General features: G+C 42.5%; 1 protein-coding gene across 1 annotated transcript in view; it reads right to left on the bottom strand.

The window, feature by feature from the left end:
• GRIN3A (glutamate ionotropic receptor NMDA type subunit 3A) overlaps positions 1 to 27,260 on the bottom strand; it is a 567,581-nt gene that overhangs the window by 336,755 nt on the left and 203,566 nt on the right. Inside the window, exon 3 of the mRNA XM_085641297.1 lies at positions 2,754 to 3,801. Within this exon, the coding sequence (XP_085497423.1) occupies positions 2,754 to 3,801 (1,048 nt within the window). The remainder of the gene's footprint in view (positions 1 to 2,753; positions 3,802 to 27,260) is intronic.

Raw genomic sequence — 27,260 nt, 5'->3', positions numbered from 1 at the left:
TATTTTTACCTAAACACATTTCTCTTCAAAATGTCGATAATATACTCCCACATTAGAAATAAATTATAGGAAAGTGGTATTTAAAACAATTTGGAAGTATTCAAGGTCATCAGGGAAAGACTCTCTGCAGAACAGAGCTGGCAGGGGACCCCCTGAAAGGCTGGGGCCCTGGACCAGAGCCCACTTTGCCCATGCCTTCAAACGTCTCTGAAACAAGCATGTTTGGTGCACTACAAAAGAGAAAACATGGACACATATTATCAAACTGGAAATATCTTTTACTAAGCAAAATAAAGGGTCACTCTGTCTGAGACACAGACAAAAGTAACCCAATAATTTTATGTCACTGAGTGACCAAGGCTACTGCATAGAGGGAAGGGCAAATGTAAGTACATGAAGAGTTCCATGTCTCTTTCTTTTGTTGACTCAGAGAAAACTGAGAGAGAATATGTACACCACACAAAAATACTTAATATTTCAGTAATAATAAACACAGATGAGAGCTACGGTAAGGCTTTACCAATGTAAACGTTTGCCAACACTAAGCTGATTGATAAATTAATTTCAATCAGATATGTTTTTTACGTCCATGGTCCAGAGGGTATATCCACCATATTTCTGTCCATTAAACTAAGCCCTCTCTGTGATCACCGCACAGTCAATGTTTACAGCAAGCTGATATTTAATAATTGTTCTTATGTCCCGGAAAGGATGCTTTAAATGGTGTAGATATTAGATGCCTCATTGGAAGATTTGAGACCAGCATAGCATCAATTTCCGGGTGGATAGGAACGACTCAGTGCTGGCTGTTTGCACAGGTTGCAGGTGACGGGAGTCTGCAAAAGATCATTTTCTGCACCTACTGGAATTGCTTTAGTTGGAAATACAGTCAGCAGAAGTAAGCAGTCAGACTAGGGTAATCTACACTAATAATGATCCTCAACACAGATCAACTTGGCACCTTATTTGTTCCTACTGAAACCAGACTTTGTTGCAAACAGGGTTTCTCCCCTACACCTTGCATGACTAGCTCACAAGCCTCATGTAGTGTGGCTGATGCTTTAATTGTTTACCAGATTTTAGTATCGTTATAACATTGACTAGATGTGCTCTCTAGCCATCTAGTTATTAGAAGGAACTTTTAAAAAACCTCACCTTATCCAGAGCAAAGGTTGTTACGGTTAATCTCAGGCAAGAATAAAATATTGGTATTTAAACAAATTAAAAACGGGATAGCCTCAATTTACTGTCTACTCGATGTTTGGGTTAATCAGTTTATCAACTGGAAATGGCATAAAACTATTTAAAATCTAGATCCTTAAACAACGGAGCAGATTTATTATGATTCTCTCCAAAAAAGGTGGTTTTAAAAACAAATAACAACAATATTAATTCCACATTGCTCAGATGGTTATTCATTTACTCTCACTATTACTTTAAAGTTGGTCAACAGTAGTCCTGTCTGTGAGGGTGTTCCCTTGATGAAACATGAAGTATTAAGAGCAGAGCTTTGCCTGGTTATTTTTTTCATAAGGGCTGTCATGCCTTAAAAGGAAACTGACTCTGTTAGGAGGATAAGATTATGGATCACTGTGTGACATCCCGTGCAAACCTTGACTGAAGACGTGGTTCAGTAGCCAGACTTTTATGATATATTCAGACCTCATAAATAAATTAGGATTCATTGTGTCTCAAATTGAGCAAAGCGGTGGAAGACCAGATCTTCAAAAGTTATTGAAAAGAATGTGTGAACACAGTAAATTTCTAGGATGGTTATGATTATTATTAAAAAAAAGCAACAATAAAGAAGAGATTGAGAAGTTACATTTAAGGAAATGCAAACATATTTGTTCAAATTATTCAAATTGAGTAATTAAGAGAACAGCCAATTTCGATCCAATTCTCAACAGCTTTCGGCACAAGTAGGGACTTGATATTTCATTTCTAGAAAGGGCCCTTTATGCAATACCTCTCTGCAGGATTCAATTCATGAACTGATTGCAAATTCAACCTTGATGGATTTTAAGGGCAGATGAATTTACCAGCCGCGGTCCGTGCAGGTAACAGCGGTGGGGCGGTGTAAGGGGGGATTTCGAGGGACGATGCAGAGGGGAAATTAAATAAATAATTATTTTTCCCTCTGCATCGTCCCTCGAAATCCACCCTTACCCTGCCCCACCGCCCCACCACTATTACCTGCATGAACCGCGGCTGGAATTTACCCAATATTATAATATCACAGAGTATTGAGGATGTAAGATGTTTCGAGTATATTTTACTACACAGTTCACTATGTACCTGTACAAATTTCAATATCTTCTAAATTTGTTTCATTTGACTGAAGGCATGTGGTTGTATGATATGCATGTATGGTCTTAGGTGAAGATGAGCATGATAATTCAGAGATAAAATTAGCAAATCTTGAATTATCCTTCTTGCATAGAGTGGAAAAAATGTCATTAAAAGCATCCCACCCAGTGAGTCTTGGAACACAATTTATTAGCATGCCTTCATTTCAAGTCATGTGGCCTGGTGGACTCCAGTGCTTGCTAGTGGCAAATGCTTCCAACGCTTTAGTTTAATGATATTACAAAAACAGATAGTGTTTGATAGGCTTAAGCTTTACAAATAAGGAAAATATCATAACCATCATGCGATTTCATATTTTCTTTAAAATAAAAAACATTCTAATAAATCTTACACATTGACATTTTGTTTTCAGGTGTAACATAATATTCTAAAAATAAACTTACCTTTGGGTCGTGAATTCCAGAAAGCTCTTCGTATATTTTCTCTCCTACCATGACAGCAGCCAAGTTTGCAGTGTAGGTTGACAAACAAAATAAACAAAAGATGGCCCAGAGATTCATGAGAAATCTCCCAGTCCAGCATTTTGGGGTCTTGATGGCTGCTGTTCTACCAAACAAAATGGAGTAACAGACGTTGAGTGCGGAGGAGAAGGAAAAAACCTTGGTCCGGTTTCGACCTTTTGGTGTCATCCCAAACGGGCTCTTCCATTCGTACAAGGTAAGAAAAATAGCAGTGATGTGAAGTGAAACAAATATGCCCAGCCACATGGTCCAGTGAAGAGGCCACATGAATGCTCCTATGGGGGCAGCAGTATCTTTCGTCCTTACTAAGATGCCAAGGCTGGTTGAAAAAAATGGACTTGTGAAATCGATCACCTGGCTTCGGGCAGTGTTGATGCTGAATGACGTCACCGCCAAGTGAGCGTTTCCACTCAGCAGATCCCCCACCAGTCCTGTCCAGTGGCCGTTCTTCCACGCCCCATACTTCCCATCCCCGACAATGTACATGTCAAAATCAAAATTCATATCCTCTGACAGTTTCTCTAACAAGTCGATGCAGTAGCCATAACAGCACTTCTTGAACTTGATGGGCACAGAGTTGTTGCCACTTTGGAGGCCTTCGAACAGGCTATCGAGGACTGTGGAGTCATTGGTCAATGGATCTAGACAGAGCTGGCCTGCTGGACACTGTCCGTCATCGTCAACATTCCGCGTGAAGACGAACGGGGGCTCTATCAAAGTCACAACGCGCAAGTGTAACCGTGGTGGCTGCTGGAAGTGGTTTTTGTGCCGCTGAGCTTGATCTGGCCACAGCCCATAATCGATGATAATTTTTTCCTCATGCCAACTTCCTAGTCGCGTCCACATGGGATTTCCAATGGGATCGTGCTGCAGGTTCCAAATGAAGTAATGGTCTTCTGACTTAATAATGGAAGACTCTGTCACCTTGATGTGTCCACTAAGGCCACTAAATGTCGTATTTGCTAGGAATCTGCAAACAAATAAATACGAGAATTAGAGGGGCGGAGTGGAAGTTGAATGCACAGTAGTAGCATAAATCATGACAAAACTGCACTTTTTCCAATCTCATCTTAAAGCAAGCACAGGCCTCTATTTTTATGCAGTGTCTACAGAAAGCAATCTTAAACTGTTAACAAAATGGACCTAATTATGTAAAAGCCTTATAAATAGAACAGAATTGATTTTAGGAGTAATTGGTAGCGTCTAGCTGTTAATGCCTTCCCCAGATGACAAGCATTGACAGAACTACAATATATTAGCGAAGGAAGCGCCATGGAAAAATACGACTGCAGGGTGGGATCTGTGCCCAATCTCAGGACTTGGCTCTCACTGAAGAGAAATCAATGTGGACAGGAAAGTACCGACTAATTAAGAGTCTAAAAGGTTGCAGATACACAAGGGAAGGCTGTAAAAACATTAGTTGGAAGATATGCCTCAAAAAGAAGTGAGGGGAGGCAGAATGGTGCAAAAGAGGTGACTTTCTTGTGTTTGTCTGTATTGTGGCCAAATAAGCTATTGTGGCATTTAAAGTCACATGCCAATAGAACGATCTCCAACAGCCCAACAATGGCAATGCAAATGAATGCAGCTCAGTCCTCTCAGCATTGTTCTGCAGATGTTCATAAATATTCTGGAGGTGTGCTGTACATCTGCCGACAGGTTTCCACTTCTGTGTTTATGTTGATCTCACACAAGCGCTGCAGGGATTGCATGCAGTGTATGCATTGGAGTGCTAATAAGAAGTAATCAGGCTGTAGCTAAGTTTACACTCAGTGGGTAATATTTACCAAAAAGTCATGCAGCGCATCACAGTGCAGCAAGTCACCTTGCTGCGCTGTGTGACAGGGAAAGGGCCAGAATGTGTCTTATTTGACATAATACGGTACATTCCTGACTTTTCTTAGCACTGTCACACGATGTGCTGCCTAGCGGCCACGCAGGCATCTTGTACCATGGTGCAAGGGTGCCTGTGCAGTAAGCAGGATTGTTTTTGTGCAGGAAGGCACACCTTCCTGCACACTTTCCTATATGTGTGCTGTACAGTTCAGCACACATAGAAAAAAGAAGTAACGAGTAGAAATAAAGATATTTCTCCTTGTTACGTCTCTCCTGGGAATGTGTAGCATTCTGACACATTCCCAGGTCCATCATTATTGGCAAATGTGGAAATGTTTCAAACTTCATGGGCGGATGCGTGGGAACACCCACGCTCCACCCATCGAACGCCTCCCTGGGTCAGAGAAACGCAGTGCAGCGATTAGCGCTGTGTTGCGTGACTTTGAATATATCAAGCCACTCAGGGTCATGGAAGGGGGCTTTGCGTGGCTTTTTATATCAAACGTAAGGGTTGTGTCGCTTTTGCAATCCGCTGCGTGGTGCAAGAGCAACACAACCCTATGATAAATATGCCGCAAAGTGTGAAAATGTTTCCAGCCTGCTGTCTTATTAATAACTGTTGGTGAGGTCGAACTTTTAGCAGTGGTGGGGATGTGGTATTTATGTGGCAAATGTGGCATGTAATTCTGCAAAGACATACGCTGGATGGAGATATGTTTTTCATAAATATTAAAAGGTAAAATCATCATTTTTTATTTATATGCTGCTACCAATAGTGATTTCATTTATTAGTAAAATGGGTCTGATTTTTTTAAACAAGCTGATCCAAATAACAGCTATTTCATTTTAATGATTTCGCTAAAGACACTGAATATTTTGACTCTACTGCGTCTGGACAAACAGATTGTTCGCCTTATCTAGATTTCATTTCTATCAGCTGCATGCATTACAAAATATATTCATTTTCTGATTCGTTTGCTTTGTACTGTGAACTCCTCACTTTTAATTAGGTTTTAACTGGCAGTCTGTTTTTTCTCACACTTCAAATTTTTGCTTAGCTTGTACAAAGAGCAGTATTTTGTCCAGAATATTTCGGAAGATAAGATTCACATATTCAATTCTTCTACGCAACCTCTAACAAACTCCGTTACCTGCTCAACGATTCTATGGCGAGTGTCGATTTTTACTTTCATGATACCAGAAGATGGTAGACTATATATTTGATTATTTTTCTTTTTCTTATTTATTAAGTTTTATATAGTGTGAACATGACCCTTGTGGGTAACAGAACAATTTACATTTATCAAGATGACAAGTATAAAAATACTGAAACATCATTAAGGGGGAACATGGTAAGGGAGAGTCTCTGGAGAGAAAAGCTCAGGTCGCAGGTTGACAAAAACCAGTAAAACAGAATACGCGTGTAATCTGCGAGAAATAGGCATGGGTGCAAGCTAAGGGGTAAATCCTGCCCGGAGAATAGATCCTGCATTCTACTGCATAAATGTGTCCATCAGTAACCTTTTTAACTTCTGTTTTTAATAAAGCAGTAGAGGGGCTCGCTCCGATTTCAGAAGGAAGTGTGTTCCAGATTCGCGGGGCCATGCCTGAAAAGGCTCAGTTGCATGTTTTCTTTTTGCAAAATGTTGGTGGTTTCAGCAGCGGGGAACTAGTGCCTCTTGATACTCTGATGCCACCTGACAGCTGTAGGTTTTGTGCAAGGTATCTCAGAGTGTTGTAATGCAGGGCTTTATGGGTCATGCAGCAATTTTCAAATGAATATTTGCCTCATATGGAAGCCAGTTAAGAGATTTCAAGTCAGGTGTGATGTGAATGTTTCTTTTTGATCCTGTAAGGAGCCTAGCAGCAGAGCTAAGGGAGGCCCTTAGCGGACCCCAGCTTAGCTCTGAGTAGGCCGCATAAGGTTGCATTCCCATAGTCCAACCTGGGAATCACTAGAGCTTGAACAGATGCCTTGAGGTCATCGAGGGAAGGAAAGGTTTTATTTTTAATAAGATGTTCATGTGGAAGTTCGCTCCTTTGGTGGCTTAGCTGATGTGCTCCTGCATGTTCAGATTCTTGTTCAGCATTATTCCCAGAGATCTTGTTGACTCAATAAAGTGTGGTACGCAATTCAACACTGTTAGATGTTTCATCCATTCTGCGCTGCGATGTCCGGTGCATGCTTAGGGGGGCAATTAGGAGGAACTCTGTTTTGAGAGCGTTCAGTTTGAGGTGGTTACCAGCCACCATCGTTTTTGGTAGAGTTGAGTTTAGAGATCAACAATATTCAGGGGAAGAGACTTTTAAATATAGTATTGTGTCATTTGTGTACATGTGATAGTGGATCTTTGATAATTTCAACAATTCAGTTAGAGGTTCCATGAATAAGTTAAAGAGATGATGACCTTGATTCTTTGAGTTCAGTTCTGGAGAAAAGAGGCAAACCAGTTAATAATGGTACCCGAAAGTCCCATCCTACATTCCAGTAGGTCTAGGAGGCTGTCATGCTTGACAGTATTAAAGTCTGACGAGAGATCAAGGAGGATAAGAAGGCAGGAATCATTCTGATCCAACATTTTTAGTGCATCGTAACTATGTTTGTGAGCACCTTCCTAGTCAATATTTAGGTCGGTACTATTTTTGGTATGGTGTTATGGTAGTATGATATAAATGAGTAGATATTCTGGTACCATATCTGTTCGACCTGTCTTTAGCTAGAGCAAAGACCTGGATATGGGACCCACAGTTTCAAAAGTGAAGCCATGTTTGTGCTATTCACAAGGTAAGTAAACGTACTATTCTAAGAATGACTATAGGTAATGTCTCCATTTGAAGGCCAGCATTAGAAATATAGATCTTCTTACAAGGGAGGCTGGTGTTAATGAGCGTTGGGGGCATTGACCTACCATTCATGGAGGAGGAGGAAGGAGAAGGCACACCGAGCAGTTCAATGTTAAGGGCAGCAGGCTGCTTGTAGTGAAACAGCTGAGACTGTGCTTATTTAGAGGGAGGGAGGATGGAGTGGGTGCTACTGCTGATGTGCTGGTCGAGGATTTCCTCGTCCTCGGGGTCCGAGCCAGTGCTGTAACGCCAGGAGGGGTGGGCGTGGCCTGTTTCAGTAGTGCCGCATAAGTATGCCCTGGGGCACTATTGCTGTGGCCCAGGGTATAGTTAGCAATTCTCCATACAAATACATGAAATGGGGAATGGCTCCTTTTGTATCAGTGTGGGAGTGGGTGGTGCTGGGGGGGGGGCAGGTTGGGGAAGGAGTCAGGCCGCTCGTTCTGGCGCTTGAAAACTGGCCTCAAGGAATGGAGAACACGTACAGCGGTATGTTTAAGAGAAGCTGCTTTTCTTACTTGTGTGATTACTTCTCTTTCAGTCTGTCAGATGCAAAGATTTGTTTTCCCATGGCGGACATTTGGGATGAAATGCAGGACTGCTGGAACAGCAGATGTTTTGCAGCCCATCAGTCCTCCTCCCTCAGTCTACCTCAGACAGCGCCAGGGGGATAGGGAGGGGTCACTATTTGCGCGCTCACCAGCCCAGGCCTCTCTTCACCACTTCATTTAAAAAGCTTTTTATAGTTCCACAGAGGCTTGGTGAGTGGAACTTTCCTTGCCATATGCTGACTTTGATAACATCCTTGCTTAGTTATTACAAGCGTTCTTTACACTTTGGGGAAAAATAGCAGTCAATGATAAAATTATTTGAGGCTGCACCATTTGATTTAATAAATCATTTCCTAAATGGAAACACAGAATATAACAAACTGCAGTGTGTGTTGTAGGACAACTATAAATTATGAGAAAACTGTTGTTAATTCACTGTGCTATTCATGTTTTTCGTTAAAATTAGGCTGACATTGATTCAAGGGCAGATGCTGTATGTAGTGGCAGAGGTAGGGGGTTAGCATGCTTCCAATGATACAGCAGGACTTCATGCCATATAGCTGTGTGAATGCAAGCATATGCCAGCATTTAAACTAACTTTCAAATGCACTTCATCCTTTTCAGACAGCAGCCAGTGCAGGATTTCTTATTTGTCCTTGGCAACAAGTCATGTAATGTAAGGAGGGATGGGAAATTACAATTTAGTTTGTTGCATAATTGGTGACCAATGTGGCCTAGGGCAAAAGCAACAGAGTGTCAGCTTGTAAAGGGCAAAGGCCAGGTCTAGGCACTGGTGTTAATGTGGGTTTGAGAGGAGTTCAGTTGAGGAGGGATATGTAGAGACCAGTGGCATGAAATATTAAGTATTGTAGTATAGGAAAAAGCTGTGAAATGCACCATTTGAGCCCTTTTTCAATTTCTATGATACATTTCTTGACACTTAAACTTTTGAATGAACTGTTTTTTTCCTAGATTTTTACACAACAAGAAAAACTCTCCAAGACTTTCCTTCAGTTCCTACTTGGTTACTCGCTCAATCATTGCCCCACTTTTTTGAACCACCAGCCCCCCTTGTATTTTTGTTTTTCCAAGAGACGGAGTTGGTATTTGGCCCATGTGAGAAATAGGGTTGTTAGTTGAGGGGAGTGTGAGCTCTTCTCATGCAACAGCCACAGTCCTTGTCAGGATGAACCACAGTAGTCACTAAATTAACCTGTGGTTAAACATCTGGTAGCTTAGCAAAAAGCTGCCAGGTTCAGGTATTTCAAGAGTGCTCAATCTAAGTTCAGATGGCCAGGATCAGTTCCAGGTGTCAAAGATATCCACATCAGACACATATAATTCAGTTTAAAAGGATCTCATATAATTATTTATTGGTTATCCTGAAAATGTGACATCCATCCAGCACTACTCTATCCCTGATGCCTATCATCTATCCCTGATACCACATTCAACGAAAGTCACAAGGGGCAGCTTCTAGACTGTGACACATCTTCCCATACCTTGGATACCAACAGAAACTACAAGCTATTCTCACACTTGTGATCTCCAAGGTCAAATATGTCAGTAGCCTATACCTTGACGTGCTGTGTTTCACCATACACAACAAGGAACAAATCTAAAGTACTGAAGCAAGACTATACCTTTGCCATTACCCCATAGAGGACAAGTCTTGCAAACACCCCACTAACTACATAAAGCTAGATGATCAATGTTTGAAACACTTTGCAAAGTCCACAGTTCCTCCCAAGGAAAAGCACCAATATGCCTACAAATTTAATATCAACAGTTCGGTGTAAGCAAAATAGAACACTGCGCTGCCTGCAAGTACCATGCATCATCACACCACCTTACAAAAAGCAATCCATAGGTGGATGTGCTTTTTGATATAAACTGTCAAGCTCTGAAACTGATTGCTATCCAAATTCGAAGCAGCCAGGAGCATGTAAAGTTCAGAAGAGAAGTGAAAACATGGTTGTTCATGAGATAATTACATCGATCTTACTGAGTTAGAATCCAGAAAAATAAAATCCTCTTATCTGTATAAATACATTGCAGAAGTATGAAGTAATCTCAACCAGCACACCATGCCAGGAAGAGACAGCCTACTCCGACTGGGGACATATGCACATCATTGCTTCAGAATGATTTTAGCACACAAATGGGATACGAACATTACACCATCTGAACCATAGGATATGCCCTAGAAATCAACATTAGAAGAATCAACTGCTATTCGGCACCTGAAGACTCACATCATTCCTAATGCGATTGCAGACTCTAGCCACAGTCCCCAGACGCATCACAGACATAGTAAACATTATTATTCCTGCCCTATCTCCTACCATTAACCACAAGATGGACAACAGTTATTCTATATATGCCTGATATAATCCATGTCACCATACGATATCATATATCAATTCAGTATCAGACCTGTCTGTCATATAACATGACTGGTGGAGCCTAGCTAATAACTGCAGGACACCCTTACAGGCTATGGAAGCCTGCTTAACTAACCACTCATTACTGAGATAGGCCTGCGAAGACTGACGAGATCTGCCACATGGTTCTCTTGGTCGTCGGAGGAATCTAACATGGTCCACCCTACAGGTCGCAAATAGTCACATAACCTGAGCACCAACATTTTACAATGAGAAAAAGGATGATTATAACATAGTGCATCTGCAGTCTTGTTATCTGATGTCACATAATGATGATCACATAAAGGAGGACTGCAACACAGCCTATCAGGGCAGATCTCTGGTTTCCTCTCACTCTGTACGCCTGTTACCTCCGTGGGTCCGTAGGATCCAGGGGCAAATGACCTCCTGCCACAGTCCGCTGTCCGCATACAAAATTGAACTGAGAACATAAAAGAAAACTGCCAACACAATAAAGGGGGCCACAGAGCTATTCATGGCTGCCAGCATACCACAAACTATGGAAATACACATCTGTCTCTCTCCATTCTTCATCCATTACACTGCAGAGCTCCGCGTTCTATAACACGATAATAGATCCTCAGTGATCATCACACACTACATGGAAACACTTCCCACAAGAGCTCAAAGCAATCACAACACTCTTCTAGCTACACATCGACACAGTGTAGGATGCTGCCCAGGAGAATAAGTGCTTCAGAATCTCACATAGAGGAAGTAAGCGCTACACAGACAACACAATACAGTGCTGTACTGAGAACCCAAAGCAGCCCTGGCAATTTTTACGGACCAGCCTTCCTGCTGCTTATGTTACTGGGGGCTGATATAGCAGCACCGCTGCAAAACCGTCCCCCAGTAACAAAAACGTACCCAACCGCTGCAAAACCTGCCCCGACACTTCCAGCCTCCTGGGGAAACGCCCTATGCCCACTGCAGCCAGTCCGGCCCTGAAACAATATAACACAATACTACACTGGACTTCCCTGAACTATTAGATCCAGTCGAGCAAAACCTGACATCATGGTGAAAACAGACCGTCCTGAGGGAAGTCTAAATGAAATCCCAAAACGAGAATCTAATCTCTCCTTCCAAAGGCATTTGAGAATAAAAGCCTTTATATTACTATACACACCAACTAAATGGAAAGGTATGTGCCACGAAGCATCTGCGGGCAATATGATACGCATTCTTTTTGCCTCACAGTACCAGTTGTGCAATGTGTAAATGCGTTGCGTCGAAAGTGTAGGGTTTTTTTCTCCGTCATATTATGATGTGCGCATAGCATGCATCTGTTATGAAAAGCGGGAATGATATACCACGTGGAACAATTTCTTTTCTGTAAATAATTTTTAGCCTTTTTCACTATACTATGAAGTATGAAAAATGTTCTTTTGCTAATTAGCTCTGGCAGATTTTGTTCATGTATTACTTTACAGAAAGGCCATTTTAGCTGAACTACAAGTTTTTCAACATTCTGGCGGCATGCATAGGGAGTGCTGCGGGGTGGGCTGGGGGAGGGGCAGGGTAGTGGAGGGGCAGGGTGGGGGATAGTGAACTTGGACATACGATGGATTGGAGGAAAGTAAGTAAATAAATAAATAAAACTATTTACATTGCGCGCACTGCATCGCCGAGTTGGCGATGCAGCGGGCGCAAGGTAAATAGTTGTATTTATTTATTTACCTACTCTCCTCCGTACTATCGTATGTCCGAGTCCACCTCCCCCCCCCCCTTCTCCTCCCCGCAGTACTCCCTATGCGAGCCACGTTGACAAATCAGGGTTCTACAGACAGTTTGCAATTTCTTCACGAAATGTAACTACATTTACAAATTGGAGATTTTTTTTTTTTAAAGAGACCACTCTGAATTTTTTGAATTGCTGGCCTTGTACAGCTGTAATGACATTTTACTCCTTGGCCCTCATAGGAAGTTGGGTGGCATGGGTTGTGGTGTATATCACGTGTGGTAAATACTATTACCTGAGGGTGTGGTATTTACCAGGCGTGCTAAACTCCTCTTATTCCGAGAGTGCAATAGAAGACAAAAAGCGAGGTATAACATGCAGAATCAGTTATTAACTCAACAATTTCTACCTTTTGCCTTTTTGCATGAGTCTGTTCCGCAAATGAATTTTGGCACATTGATATGCAAGAATCTATAAAAGTAACACCGAGAGAGAGTGATAATTATCACCCAGCAGGAAAATCCTATCCCTGTGCAAACTTCTGTTTGCACAGGGTTTCGAAATGTAGCCTTTAACTTGTTATCAAGGCCTAAATTAGGCATACCAATATCACATTGTTTGGCAAATGACAGCTTTCTGTAAAGTGCTCATTAATAAAGTGGTAGCTTGGCTAGTAAACGCTCCTTTAGTACAGCAGGAGGTTCTCAAAATATGTCAGCTTTAATTAGCAACAGCAAATTGTTAACACCTCAAAATATGGTTAAATACGCAATCTATTTGCATACAGAAAAAAAGCATTAGCACTATCTGGCGCGTCCTATGTAACCAGCCCTCCATCTTTACACAACATGAATGTGAAATCTAAAAAATTAGTTTTACCAAAGCATATGTATTATTAGAATACTGGAATGTGGATCACTACATTAAATACAATGGATTGCTCCGAGCTTCTCCGGGCCAGTAAAGTCCCGCAAAGCAACATTCCAGTGTTGTTTTCACAAAGGCCTCTCAGAACTCAAGGGGATTTAAATCCCCTCGGGTCCGAGAGGCTTTTGGTTTATTTATTAGAACATTCTGCCCTCTAGTGGCAGAATGTTCTAATAGCCTTATAGCCCTTCGTAACTGGGCTATACCGGCTCTTAAAGTCCCGCTCCCTTGTTAAAGGCCCTCGCCTTCGGTCAAGCCCTTTAACGCTGGAGCTGGCATTTAATAGCAGGTATAGCCTGCTATGGCGAGCTATAAGGCTATATTAGAACATTGGAATGTTGGGAGCTCCATTGAAAACAATGGAGTAGCTCCGGGCTTATAATGGCTGCTCCAATGTTTCTTTGTTCACAGCTGTGGCTGTGAACAAAGGCTGCAGGGTGCATGAGGAGATTTCAATCCCCTCGCGCTCCCTGAAGCCTTTGTTTTATTTGTTAGAACATTGTGCCATCTAGTGGCAGAATGTTCTAATAGCCTTATAGCCCTTCGTAGCTGGGCTATACCGGCTATTAAAGTGCCGCTACCTTGGTAAAGGCTGGAGCGGGCTTTAATATAGCCTTATAGCCCGCCGTAGCGGGCTATACCGGCTATTAAAGGCCCGCTGCAGCGTTAAAGGCCCGAGGCGAAGGCGAGGGACTTTAACAAAAGCAGCGGGACTTTAATAGCGGTATAGCCCAGCTACGAAGGGCTATAAGGCTATTAGAACATTCTGCCACTAGAGGGCAGAATGTTCTAATAAATGAAACAAAGGCTTCTCGAAGCTCGAGGGGATTTAAATCCCCTCGAGCTTCGAGAGGCTTTTGTAAAACGTTGGAATGTTGCTCTGCGGGCCTTTACCGGCCCGTAGAAGCAGGGAGCACTCCATTGTCTACAATGGAGCTGTCAAGATCCACAAGAAGGATCGGATGGGGGGACTTGAGAAACAACGCTCAGCCTCCATTAGATTACCTGATCTGAAGTACCCACGTTGGAAGAGGCTGAATCCGTGTTGGAGATCGTCCCTCCGCTTTGTGTTGCATGAATTACGTCGTTCCGCCATTTTCCAAGAAAGACCGGTTCGCTACCACTGCTAGAGCGGTGCGCGGTCTAGTTGTTCCTTTTTGAAGCAGTGTTGACAGTTAACGCGCGTGCGTGACTACCGCACAGCGCACTTCAACTGAGGAGAAATTCTGACAGGAGCTAGTTTTCCGCGCTCTGTGCCTTCTCTTCAGTTTCTCTTCGAAGAATCAGAATACGAGCCGTTTCCTGACACTTAATGGGAAGTAGCTTGTGATATGAAGTTAAAGGTTAATTATGAGTGTTTAACAAAACATAATCTTTCTTCACCAGTTCAGAAATACAATATCCTGGAGGGATAGAAGCTGGTGGCAATTCAGAGTTTGGAATCAGTAGGAGTAATGCAGTGAAATGTAACTTCTGTCAAGAGAAGTTCTTTCAACTTTCAAGTAAGAGTGTTTAATTGTGTAATGATCATCCACTCGCAACTTTAACCAAGACCATCAGACTTTGAGTGAACCAAAGACAACTTCAGATTATTCTAAGTTTGTAGATATAAATGGAGAAATATTATTTGCAACAGTGAGAGTTTTATCTGAGGAAAAAACTTAAAAGACTTTTGAGCCAAGAACCTGCAAGTTTATGGAAAGACTTAAATCAGCATTTGGCAGGGTTCTTTCAGTTAACCAGAGGTGCATAATAAAATACATTACAGACAAGACAGTCAGAGAGGAGCTAGCCTTATATGAGATACGGGTAAGCAACACTATAGTGGGGAGGAGTAAGGGTGAGAGTCTTAGAGAGGTTTAGCAGTAACAAGTGAAGAATTGTGTGCTTATATATTGCAGAACTTCTACAGAATTCCAGAAGTAGGAGCCAGTATCCTGAAGGCGTGTCTCTCTTGTTTTGTCTTCCACTTCCCCTTTCCCCCTCGGGCAAGGTCTAGTGGCAGAGGTTGTTGCCTGCTACTGGTTTTGGTCGTGGTGGATTTGGGGTAAGGTCATCTGTTCCTGAGGGGACCGCACTTGATTTCAGCAGTTCTGACAGATTGAAGTGCCTTCCTCTTTAGGGGAAATTAGGTCCCCTCCTGGACAGTATGGCGGAAGGTTTAGATTTAAAGGCCTTAACAAACATTTTAAATAGTATTCAGGAACAGTTAAATAATGCCTTGGAAGAAAACAAATCTTTGAGGGAGGAGGTTAGAAGGTCCAGTCAGGAGTCCACTCAAACTCGGCAAAGGTTAGATGAGTTGGTTTCAGCAGGCTCAGCTATCAAAGGAGTTCCCTCTCATTCATTTAACCCTTCCCCCTCCGACATATCTACCCAAGTTATTCATGCCATTTCACCCATCATTCCTTTAGCTTCCCCAGAGAGATATAGTGGGGACCCCCACAAGGCCCAAATTTTTTTGACCCAGTGTTCCTTGCACTTTTTGTGTCGTCCTGTAATCTTTGCGGAAGATCAGGCGAAGGTGGCATTTATTTTGTCGTATCTGACAGGCGATGCAGCCACCTGGTCTATGTCTCTGGTCACCAGAAATGATCCAATACTATGCAATTTTGACGCCTTCAAAGTAGAGTTTGCACGAATATTTGATCGCCGTTCTGCCTCACAAGCGACGGATAATGAACTACTTGAGCTCAAGCAAGGGAGTCGAGACCTAGTAGGATATTTAGCAAACTTCAACAAGTTGGTGGTAGAAACAAATTGGCCGGAGGAGAAAAGAGCTGCCATTTTTTACAGAGGCTTTAAAGATGAGTTAAAAGATGCCCTGGCACAAATTCCTCAAAGACCCACCGAAATATCAGAGTTGATTGATTTGGTGTTGCAACTAGACAATCGATTAAGTGAGTGTCGAAATGAGAAGAAAAAAGATTTTCGTCCTTTGCCTCCTCGTTGGGATCGAGTAAAGACTGAAGGCCACAAGAGTGCTGAGGGAGTGTCTTCTGAAGAACCTATGCAGATTGGTTCGGTGAGGGGGCCTTTGACCAAAGAAGAGAAGGATCGTCGAAGGAATGCTCAACTTTGCCTGTATTGTGGTTTGTCTGGGCACTTTGTGAAGGAATGTCCAAAAAGGCCCAAGACTTCTCAGCAGGGAAAACGCCGGCTTCACCCGTAGACGGAGTTGCACGGGTGGAAGCGACTATTAAGTCAGCTCCTGAACCACAACAAATCGTGAATACTTTGCAGTCTGCAGCCCCTCATTTGGTGGCCTCCTTCACAGTGAAATTCTGTGATAAAGAGATCAGTAAGGTTTCAGTGATGATTGACTCAGGGGCCACCGGGAATTTCTGCGACATAAAATATGCTCGGCAGATTGGAGTAAAATTTGTTGAAAAGCAATTAGTGGAAGTGGTGCGTGCAGTGGATGGCACCAATTTATCATCAGGGCCTATCACTCATGAAACCGAATTGGTCCAGCTAACGGGGTTAAATGGTCATTCAGAACTTCTAATGTTCAATTTAATTGACGCACCCCAATTTCAGTTGATTCTTGGCTTACCATGGCTAACCGAACATAACCCGCGCATTGACTGGAGCAAAAGAACAATAGTTATGGATTCCCCCTTTTGTCAAGAAAATTGTTTTGGTAATCAAATTAGACCTTTTGAAGACTCTCCAGTTAGAAATCTGGTTCATCATCATCCAGCTCAGATTTGTACTGTGGGAAACAAGGAAATTCCTTTGGAATATAAGGATTTATCCACAGTGTTTGATAAGAAAGAAGCGGAGAAGTTGCCACCCCATCGCCCTTATGATTGCAAAATTGAGATTGAGCCAGGAGCTGTACTGCCGTGCAGTCGCATCTATGCCCTCACCGAAACTGAGAATAGATTTTTGAAGAATTATTTGGACCAACATCTAGCCAGTGGATTTATACGCCCCTCTCAGTCACCAGTCTCCTCTCCTCTCTTTTTTATCCCCAAGAAAGATGGTGATCTTCGAGCGTGCATAGATTACAGAGCCCTGAATCAGGTGACCATTAAAAATCGCTATCCTCTTCCACTGATTTCAGTCTTGATGGATCAAGTGAAAAATGCCAAGATATATACCAAATTGGATTTGCGGGGAGAGTATCATTTAATCAGAGTGGCTCCCGGAGATGAATGGAAAACAGCATTTCGTACTCGGTATGGGCTATTTGAGTACCAAGTAATGCCCTACGGGCTATGCAACGCTCCTGCTGCCTTTCAGCATTTTGTGAACGATGTGTTGGGAGAATTTCTGGATAGATTCGCTGTTGTCTACATTGATGACATTTTAATCTTTTCAGACAATGTGGATGAACACACGCAGCATGTCAGAGCCATTTTAACCAGATTGTTGGAAAACCACCTATACGTGAAATTGGAAAAATGTGCCTTTCATGTAAGGCGTGTGGAGTTTTTGGGATTCGTACTGTCTCCCGAAGGAGTGAGCATGGATCTTACAAAAGTCAGGGCAGTGCAGGAATGGCCTTCCCCAAGATCGGTGAAAGAGGTTCAAAGTTTTTTGGGATTTTCGAACTTTTACAGAAGATTCATTCCGAACTTCTCTCAGAAGGTGGCACCCATTACTCGACTTTTGAAAAAAGGTGTTAAGTTCATTTGGGGAGCTGAAGATGAAGAAGCCTTTCAATTCTTGAAAAAATCATTCATTCAAGCCCCAATTTTGTTGCATCCGAAGACAGAAGATCCATTTTATGTTGAAGCTGACGCCTCAGATGTGGCTATAGGGGGAATTCTCTCTCAGCGTCATCCTCAGACTGGCCAGCTTCACCCTGTGGCTTATTACTCAAGAAAACTGACTCCTCCAGAGTGCAACTATTCTATTGCCGATAAAGAGTTGCTGGCTGTAAAATGTGCATTTTTGGAGTGGCGACACTACCTGCTGGGGGCTAAACACAAGGTTACAGTGTTTACAGATCATCGGAACTTGCAATTTCTAAAATCAGCTCGCACTCTGACAGCCAGGCAGTTGAGATGGTCTTTGTTTTTTGCTGACTTTGATTTTGTCATAACCTTTCGGCCAGGGGTGAGCAACGCAAAGGCAGATGCGCTATCAAGAATCCACTCTGATTCCCTGGAATCCTCTAGAGAACTGCAAAATATTATCCCAGAAGAAAAGATCATTCTAGTCACCAATACTTCTGAGTTTGCAGTCAAAATTCAAGAGGCTATGACCAACCATGAAATGAGTGACTGGATCAGAGGAGCAGAAGGTAGAGAAATCAGAGATGGACTTCCCTATCAAGATAATCGTTTATTCCTCCCAACAACTGAGCTTCAAGAAAGGGCATTGAAATCTTGCCATGACAATCTGCTCGCAGGACACAAAGGAATTCACAAGACCTTGGAGTTGGTGGAAAGGAATTTCTGGTGGCCAGGTATGAGACCACAGATACGACAATATGTGACCACTTGTGACAGATGCCTAAGAGGGAAATCTGATCGAAGGCCTCCACAAGGGCAGTTGTTGCCACTACCTATCCCACCACACCCTTGGCACACCGTGTCGATGGATCTGATTGTTGATCTTCCCCCAAGTCAAGGGTTTAATACCATCTTGGTGTTAGTGGATATTTTTTCTAAAATGGCGCATTTTGTTCCGTTGAAAAAGGTTCCTAATGCTCCACAATTGGCCCAGCTTTTTTCCCAGCACATAGTGAGGCTACATGGAGTGCCAAAAATTTTAATTTCTGACCGAGGCACACAATTTGTTTCTCATTTCTGGAGGGCCTTCACTAAGAGATTAGGGATAGACACCCGCTATTCCACTAGTTTCCATCCAGAAACAGACGGTCAGACAGAGAGGGTTAATCAAGAGCTTGAGCAGTATCTTCGGCTTTACCTATTGGATCAGAAGGTTGAATGGTCAGAGTTAGTTTGGGCAGCAGAATTCGCTTATAATAATGCCAAGCATTCTTCCACTGGCAGTACTCCCTTTTATCTAAATTATGGCAGGCATCCAACTCTCATATTAGAGAAAGAAGAAAGTCCAGTCCCAGCAGTTGAACAGTTTGTGTCTGAGGTGCAGGATTCTTTTGCCAGAATTAAGGGAAACTTGACTAAGGCAAAGGCTTCTTATAAAAAGCAAGCTGACAAGAAAAGGAGAGTAGCTCCGGATTTTAATCCTGGAGATAAGGTTTGGCTGTCCACAAAAAATTTGAAATTAAAAGAGAATCGAAAATTTCAACCTCGATTCATTGGGCCATTTATAGTGGAAAAAATATTAAATCCAGTTACAGTCAAAATTCATTTACCTTCATACTTGAAGGTGCATCCTACATTTCATGTCTCCTTACTAAAGAAAAGTCCACCAAATGTAAGAATTCGTCCAACTCCTAAACCCATTTTAGTACAGTCTGCAGAAGAGTTTGAAGTACACAAGATTTTAGACTTCACTTATAGGAAAGGCAAACTGTACTATCTGGTTGACTGGAAGAACTTTGGCCCTGAAGAACGATCCTGGGAACCTCATACCAACATTCATGCTCCAAGACTCATTCGAGAGTTTCACAAAGCTAACCCCACTAAACCCAGGTTGGGGGGATGCTCTTTGGTGGGGAGTACTGTCAAGATCCACAAGAAGGATCGGATGGGGGACTTGAGAAACAACGCTCAGCCTCCATTAGATTACCTGATCTGAAGTACCCACGTTGGAAGAGGCTGAATCCGTGTTGGAGATCGTCCCTCCGCTTTGTGTTGCATGAATTACGTCGTTCCGCCATTTTCCAAGAAAGACCGGTTCGCTACCACTGCTAGAGCGGTGCGCGGTCTAGTTGTTCCTTTTTGAAGCAGTGTTGACAGTTAACGCGCGTGCGTGACTACCGCACAGCGCACTTCAACTGAGGAGAAATTCTGACAGGAGCTAGTTTTCCGCGCTCTGTGCCTTCTCTTCAGTTTCTCTTCGAAGAATCAGAATACGAGCCGTTTCCTGACACTTAATGGGAAGTAGCTTGTGATATGAAGTTAAAGGTTAATTATGAGTGTTTAACAAAACATAATCTTTCTTCACCAGTTCAGAAATACAATATCCTGGAGGAATAGAAGCTGGTGGCAATTCAGAGTTTGGAATCAGTAGGAGTAATGCAGTGAAATGTAACTTCTGTCACGAGAAGTTCTTTCAACTTTCAAGTAAGAGTGTTTAATTGTGTAATGATCATCCACTCGCAACTTTAACCAAGACCATCAGACTTTGAGTGAACCAAAGACAACTTCAGATTATTCTAAGTTTGTAGATATAAATGGAGAAATATTATTTGCAACAGTGAGAGTTTTATCTGAGGAAAAAACTTAAAAGACTTTTGAGCCAAGAACCTGCAAGTTTATGGAAAGACTTAAATCAGCATTTGGCAGGGTTCTTTCAGTTAACCAGAGGTGCATAATAAAATACATTACAGACAAGACAGTCAGAGAGGAGCTAGCCTTATATGAGATACGGGTAAGGAACACTATAGTGGGGAGGAGTAAGGGTGAGAGTCTTAGAGAGGTTTAGCAGTAACAAGTGAAGAATTGTGTGCTTATATATTGCAGAACTTCTACAGAATTCCAGAAGTAGGAGCCAGTATCCTGAAGGCGTGTCTCTCTTGTTTTGTCTTCCACTTCCCCTTTCCCCCTCGGGCAAGGTCTAGTGGCAGAGGTTGTTGCCTGCTACTGGTTTTGGTCGTGGTGGATTTGGGGTAAGGTCATCTGTTCCTGAGGGGACCGCACTTGATTTCAGCAGTTCTGACAGGAGCTCCCAACATTCCAATGTTCTAATAGCCGGTATAGCCGACTACGGCGGGCTATAATGCTATATTACCAAATTGAAACTGTAGTAGGTGAGTTAAGATTCGGCAGCTGTATTCAGAGAGATTCCAATTCATTGGTGTTAGCAAGATCTAGGGTAAGACATTTTGGCTTGCTACAATCCTTGAGGGAATTTCCAAAACAGGAGTTTTTGACTGAATTGTGATCCTTAATTTGCAGTTATTTCCTAACTGAGGGGCAGATTTCCAAAGCCCCTTGTGCCACAGGTGCGTCACGTTGCGTGACGCACCGGCAGCGCAACCTGCTGCTTGATATTTACAAGCACACGTAAAGCCACCCTGTGTGGCTTTACCTATGCTTGCAAATATCGCCCCTTTTCACGCAACACTTTGCGTGTTAGGGGCGTGGCATGGGTGTTGCTGTGGGTGTTGCCACGCAACACCCATGTCCACTGATTTTTCCAGGTTTACGTGCAATTGAAATATGGAAATGCGTCAGAGCGCTACGCCACCCCAGGGGTGGCGTAGCGAGGTGCAACGAGGAGAAACGTTTTCTTTTCTCCCAGTTTTTTTCCTCTTTCAATGCGTGCTGCATTCCACAGTACACATTGGAAGAGGAAATTACCTCAATTGATGATTTTTGGCTGGAAGGAGCCCCTTCCTGCATGAAAACAATTTCCCCACAGCATAGGCATCCTTGCACCATGGTGCAAGGGTGCCTGCGCCGGCGCTTGTCAGCAGTGTTGTTGTATTCCGCTTTAGGTGTCCGTAAATAGGTTTATCTGATACATATCCTTATAGAGGCACAATTCGCATTGCCCTTATATAGGCATAAGATCCCAGTCCTTATTTAGGCATTAGCCATGCTATCCAAATACAGGCATGGTCACCTACATCCGTACTCCCCTACGTCACAATGAGTTCTTAGAAACCAGACCCTTAAGCTCTTGGGAGTTCCCCTAGCACAGGATTATTGATTTCTCCAAGAACTCATTTATAATACATGAACCACTATTCCTTAAGGGTTCATTCCTGATGTCTTCCTCTGCCCGACTGTACGTCAATGCTAACATTCCAAGGCACCTGCCAGGTATAAATATACCTTCCCTTGCCCAAGCAAGTAGGAGGAGAACTCGACTTTAGAGGAGCCCGTGTCCCGGCCTGACGCACTGACAAGAGATGCTGTCATCCCTATTCGCAGAGAATCAAGCTTCCAGTGTTCTGACTACCTTCGCGGGGTGTTAGAGATCGAGACCCGGAAAGAGATTCCCACCTCTCTCATTCTCATGGTATGGAGCTGACTAGAACCTAGAGGGACTCTTGGCATACCAAACTTGGTATACCAGACTATAGCATGCCATACTATAGAATACATCACCTACTTCTTACTTCGTACTATACTTAAATTCGGTACCATGGGTAGAACTAGTTAGAGAAGCATCTTATGAGTACTCGCATTTTTAACTTATGTTATTTTTGTATATGAATATGTGTGTCATAGCTAAAAGATAATGTTAGCGCAGTATTATTTCTTTCTACTGCTTACAGTGTACATAATATATCTCGCATACTGTCTAACGATTGTAACAGCTCATATCTCTTACACGAGAAACAAGACTGTTCAATAAAATCCTTTTATTAAACCGCCCGTCTAATCTTTCTGTTTAACTCTGAAGAAACTAAGCATGCACGATTAGCTGAGTGAAGCTGTTATATGTTGTTTCCACGATTCTGAGAGGGTTCCGATTCTAAAGGGAAACAAAGTTGTCATGTTAATGCGGTTGCCAGAAACTACTCCCTTCATGTTTACAAGGAGTTTCTAGTGGCCTCTGAGTTAGCTGGTACAAAGTAATTAAGTTTAATATACTCGATAGGGGCATACTGACCTCAGTCCTATGTCAAATCTATAGGGTATATTATTCCATTGGGCAGAGCCTATTAGGGAAATAGGAACAACACTACATGGCGCCCAACGTTTGGTAAGGCACTAATTTAAAGCTAGATACTGAGTTACTCAGTCGTGCTTTTCTCAGAGACCCTTACTCATATACTCCATAGGACGTCTGGAGTGGGTAGGGTTAAGTATCCACCAAGGCTAAATAGGACAGAAATCCTATATATTAGCTGCTTGGTTTGTTCAACGTTAAAGGATACAGTGTTCCAAAATATTGTACACCTTATCTTTGTTTCCTTGAAACTTGTTCTAAATCTTTCAAAAACAATGTCCCTGAATGGGGTTGTAACACGGAGAACGGTGTAGCTGCAGCTGACCCAGTCGTAACAGCTTTTAATTTTACAGGTTTAAATGAAACAGATGAGGGAGTTATAAACATCCCTCCAAACATATGGAGAGACATCACTCTAAAACGTATAAAACACGGCCTAACACCAAGAGGTGGTAGTGCAGTTTTCGTGATAGAGGCACACAAATCCTATTCTATTCATGGATTGTATTCCTAGAATAAAATCCAGTAACAAAAGTATTTAACTTCTTTAAAGAAGATGAACCACCTGAGGAATATATTCCTTTTGAGGATATTGAAATTCCACTCACATACCAGGAGCATAATCTCTGGTTTAAAGGCGCCCTAAAACATCACAAAAACATTACCAGGCTCGGTCCACTAGGTAGACCAGGAGCAACATGGCCGATTCTAGCCGGCTACACACCTCATCCTGACATCGAAGAAATGTCAGACGAAGAATTACTTACTCAACTACAAGAGTTAATAAAGATTTACAGACAATGAGTCCAATATGTTATGTGGACTTTCTCAGTCCAACCACCAATTACCATTCCAAATCAAACCCCCCAACAGGGGTATACACTAAAAATTACTTCACAGACTTTACACGCAGTCATGGGTAAAATGCCCACAATACGTGAACAAATTCCATTCTGGATAGCTCAAGAAATTACTCAAATCGAAGCCGTATTTCCAAATATTAGCCCTTATGAGAAACACAGAATCCTAACAATCTGTTTACCAATGGGGATCACACCACAACTGGAAGACTGCACCACTTGGGGCACAGTCTTTGCTGTCATCTATACTAAAACACATGGTGTTCCGTCAATTGCAGTAATACCAGATGTCCTGAAACAAATTCAAAACGAATACGGAGCAGAGCCTGCTCTGAATGTAGGTATGAAATGTCTGAAAAACTTCGACCAGGTCTCAAAAATAATATTATCTAATATTAAAGGGGAGGCAGCCTCAGTGGCGATCCGCCAATGCTTAAGGGAATTTGATGTAACAGAACATCAACATGAACTACCCAAAATAATAGAGAAATCTTATGCAGAATTAGGCAGAGACAGTTTGGGTAAAAAAAATGTAAATGTAAATTTGATACTTGTATAGCGCACTACTCACCCGCAAGGGTCTCAAGGCGCTTGTACGAATACCGCTGTGGAACTCATCCTGGCTTTCCCTGTGAGGCATCCACTCCTGGGCACCCCCAAGGTGGAGGCCAGGCATCATTAACGTTGTGGGGGCTGTTGTGGAGATTAAGCAAGCTATTGCCCAGAGTTGCAGAGTGGGACTCCATGATTGGAATAGGCACCAAGGCGAGAATTATCAGGTCCGTGGAATTTTTGAGCCCAAGACCTGCCGAGGCGGGGAATTGAACCCTGGTCCCAGGCCAGACCTCTGCATCAGGGTCTGCCGCTCTAATCATTGAGCCACACATCTCCACAGGGTGGAAAAGCTTTGAAGCCAAAACTGTCTGAAGGTCCTGAGAAGGACTCTATTAATCAAGCAAGCTATTGCCCAGAGTTGCAGAGTGGGACTCCATGATTATCAGGTCCATGGAATTTTTGAGCCCAAGACCTGCCGAGGCGGGGAATTGAACCCTGGTCCCAGGCCAGACCTCTGCATCAGGGTCTGCCGCTCTAATCATTGAGCCACACATCTCCACAGGGTGGAAAAGCTTTGAAGCCAAAACTATCTGAAGGTCCTGAGAAGGACTCTATTAATCAAAATCCTACATCTTCTAAAAAGAAGTGGGAAACTAATTAACAAAATTCAAAAGAGACACGTTTTCAATCCCGAGGTAGGTCTCCTCATAAGGAGCCCTCTGAAAGGAGTCATAACCGCAGGAATAGGGATAATTTAAGAAGACCTGACAGGTATCAAGATACTGATACATGTTCCTCTCGAACCTTTCAGATATCGTCATAGACATCAGAAAGAAGAGGATGGTCAGATCACAAAGAAGAACGCGTGAAGTCCAAAGATGATCAACACGTTCAGAAAAATAAATCAAAACCTCAATTCACAAAAAGGAAGGTAGCAGGTCTGAAGATCAGACATGCCGAGAATACTGAGAACACAGCTCAAGAACGGAGAATGGGCTCAGACAATGTTGGACAGTGCAGCAGAAGTAACTTTAGCTCGCCAAAGCCTGAAGGAACTTCTGGAGATAGTGCACTTGAATGAGTACATTACAGTAGAGAATGTAGACACCAGGGTTAGTACTCCACAAAGGTTATATGAAATAACACTCCGTATGGAGGGAGACATAACAAGAAAAGTGAAAGCACTCTTTTGGGAGAAACTGTCAAGGGGTTATGATATACTCCTAGCAGAACAGGACTGGCCCCCAAAATTTGTCAGGGAGTGCCACATGGCAAGAACATCATTATGCCAGCCTTCTCCAACCATATTCCAATTCATCTGAAAAATACTTATGCCAGGAAATGGGCAGTAGCCCAGGCCCCAGCATTAAACAAAAATCATGTAGGATGGGATGAGGACTCACCTCACCACAAAATACAGCTACACCTACTGCACAAAGGCAGTCCCCAATAAAGCAGGAAGCTAAAAACCAGGCCAGGGAGATCTTAGATCAACTTGAATACCAAGGGGTGATTGAAACATGCACCTCCTCAATGAACAATCCTTTGTTTCCTGTACCCAAACTAGACAATACATATCGTATATTTTTGGATTACAGACACTTGAACACTTGTTCCAAAACATGTGCAGTGCAAAATGCACATAGTACAGCATTAATGAATAACATTGTGCGTAAAAAATATAAAACCACATTGGATATTTCAAATGGTTTCTTTTGTCAAAACATTGCACCTGAAAGCCCGTACTTAACAGCTTTCTCAATAATGGGGACTCAGCGTCAATTTTGTCGTCTCCCACAAGGGTTAAAAAAACATCCTGGGGTTATTCTCAGCAAGGGTAACAGAGTTACTACAAATTTATGATAATGAGGCGTTGTCATATGTCAATGACATCTATCTGACAAACGATGATCTAGATAGGCACTTGAACAGGGTGAGTACCATTATACTGGGCTTCGCCTCTGAGGGCTATAAATTCAACTTTAAAAAATCCAGAATTGCCTATCTCAATGTCCTTTTCTTAGGATATGAGCTTTCAAGTGAAGGCAAGAGCCTGGCAGCTAACTTTTTAGAAAAGTGTGCGCTGCTCCGACCTCCGAAAACGCTGAAAAATTTACAATCCATCTTGGGTTTCCTAAGTTTTGGAAGAACTTACATTCTAAATTACGTAGAAAGAGTGAAACCTCTCTACGAATTAATCAAACCTGATTTTTCAATAAAACATTGGACACAGGAACACACAGATATCCTGCGTTTACTCCAAGCTAACATGTTAGCAACAAATCACTTACAAACACGCGTAAATAAGCGCAATTTAGTGATCCGAGTAATTTCGGGTCATTGCGGATTCACCTATTTAACATTTAATGAGGGTGAAAAAGTAGCAATAGCATACAAGTCACATTTGTATACACAAGCAGAAATGAGCTTCACTTCAACAGAAAAGATACTGACAGCAGTTCAAACCGCTGTAGCAAAAGAAAGAGCCCTAGCTCAGGGAAAACGCATTATTGTCGTGACTCCAGGACCAGCCTTAAATGCGGTTACAAAAGCGAGCATTCCAAATGCAAAAGCTTTACATCCTAGATGGATACAATGGGTTAATTCTCTGGCTGCAACAGATGTTAAATACGTTTTTGATCCTGATTTAAAAACACAAGCGTTCCTGGAATATGAACATGAAATTCTGCTTCTCATACAGTACGAATTTATAATTTATACTGATGGACCAGCACAACCCGCTACAGGGTGTATGCAAGCTTACAGTGCAGCCAGCGCAATCGTTAAAGGTCGCATGCGCGATGGTAACTTCCGACCAATAGTCACTAAAACTCAATCTCTAGGAGATTGTACAGCTCAACGAGCTGAACTACAAGAATAAAAAACTGGCACTTGAAAATACAGATCGTGAATTCCCCACACTTATAGTGTGTGATTCCTTTTACTGTGTCCAGTCATATAATGAATATTTACAGAATTGGCTTCAAAATGGATTCAAA

Source organism: Triturus cristatus, chromosome 2_2, assembly GCF_964204655.1.
Source record: "Triturus cristatus chromosome 2_2, aTriCri1.1, whole genome shotgun sequence".
Classification (NCBI taxonomy): Eukaryota; Metazoa; Chordata; class Amphibia; order Caudata; family Salamandridae; genus Triturus; species Triturus cristatus.
This window is presented reverse-complemented; position numbering and strand designations above follow the sequence as displayed.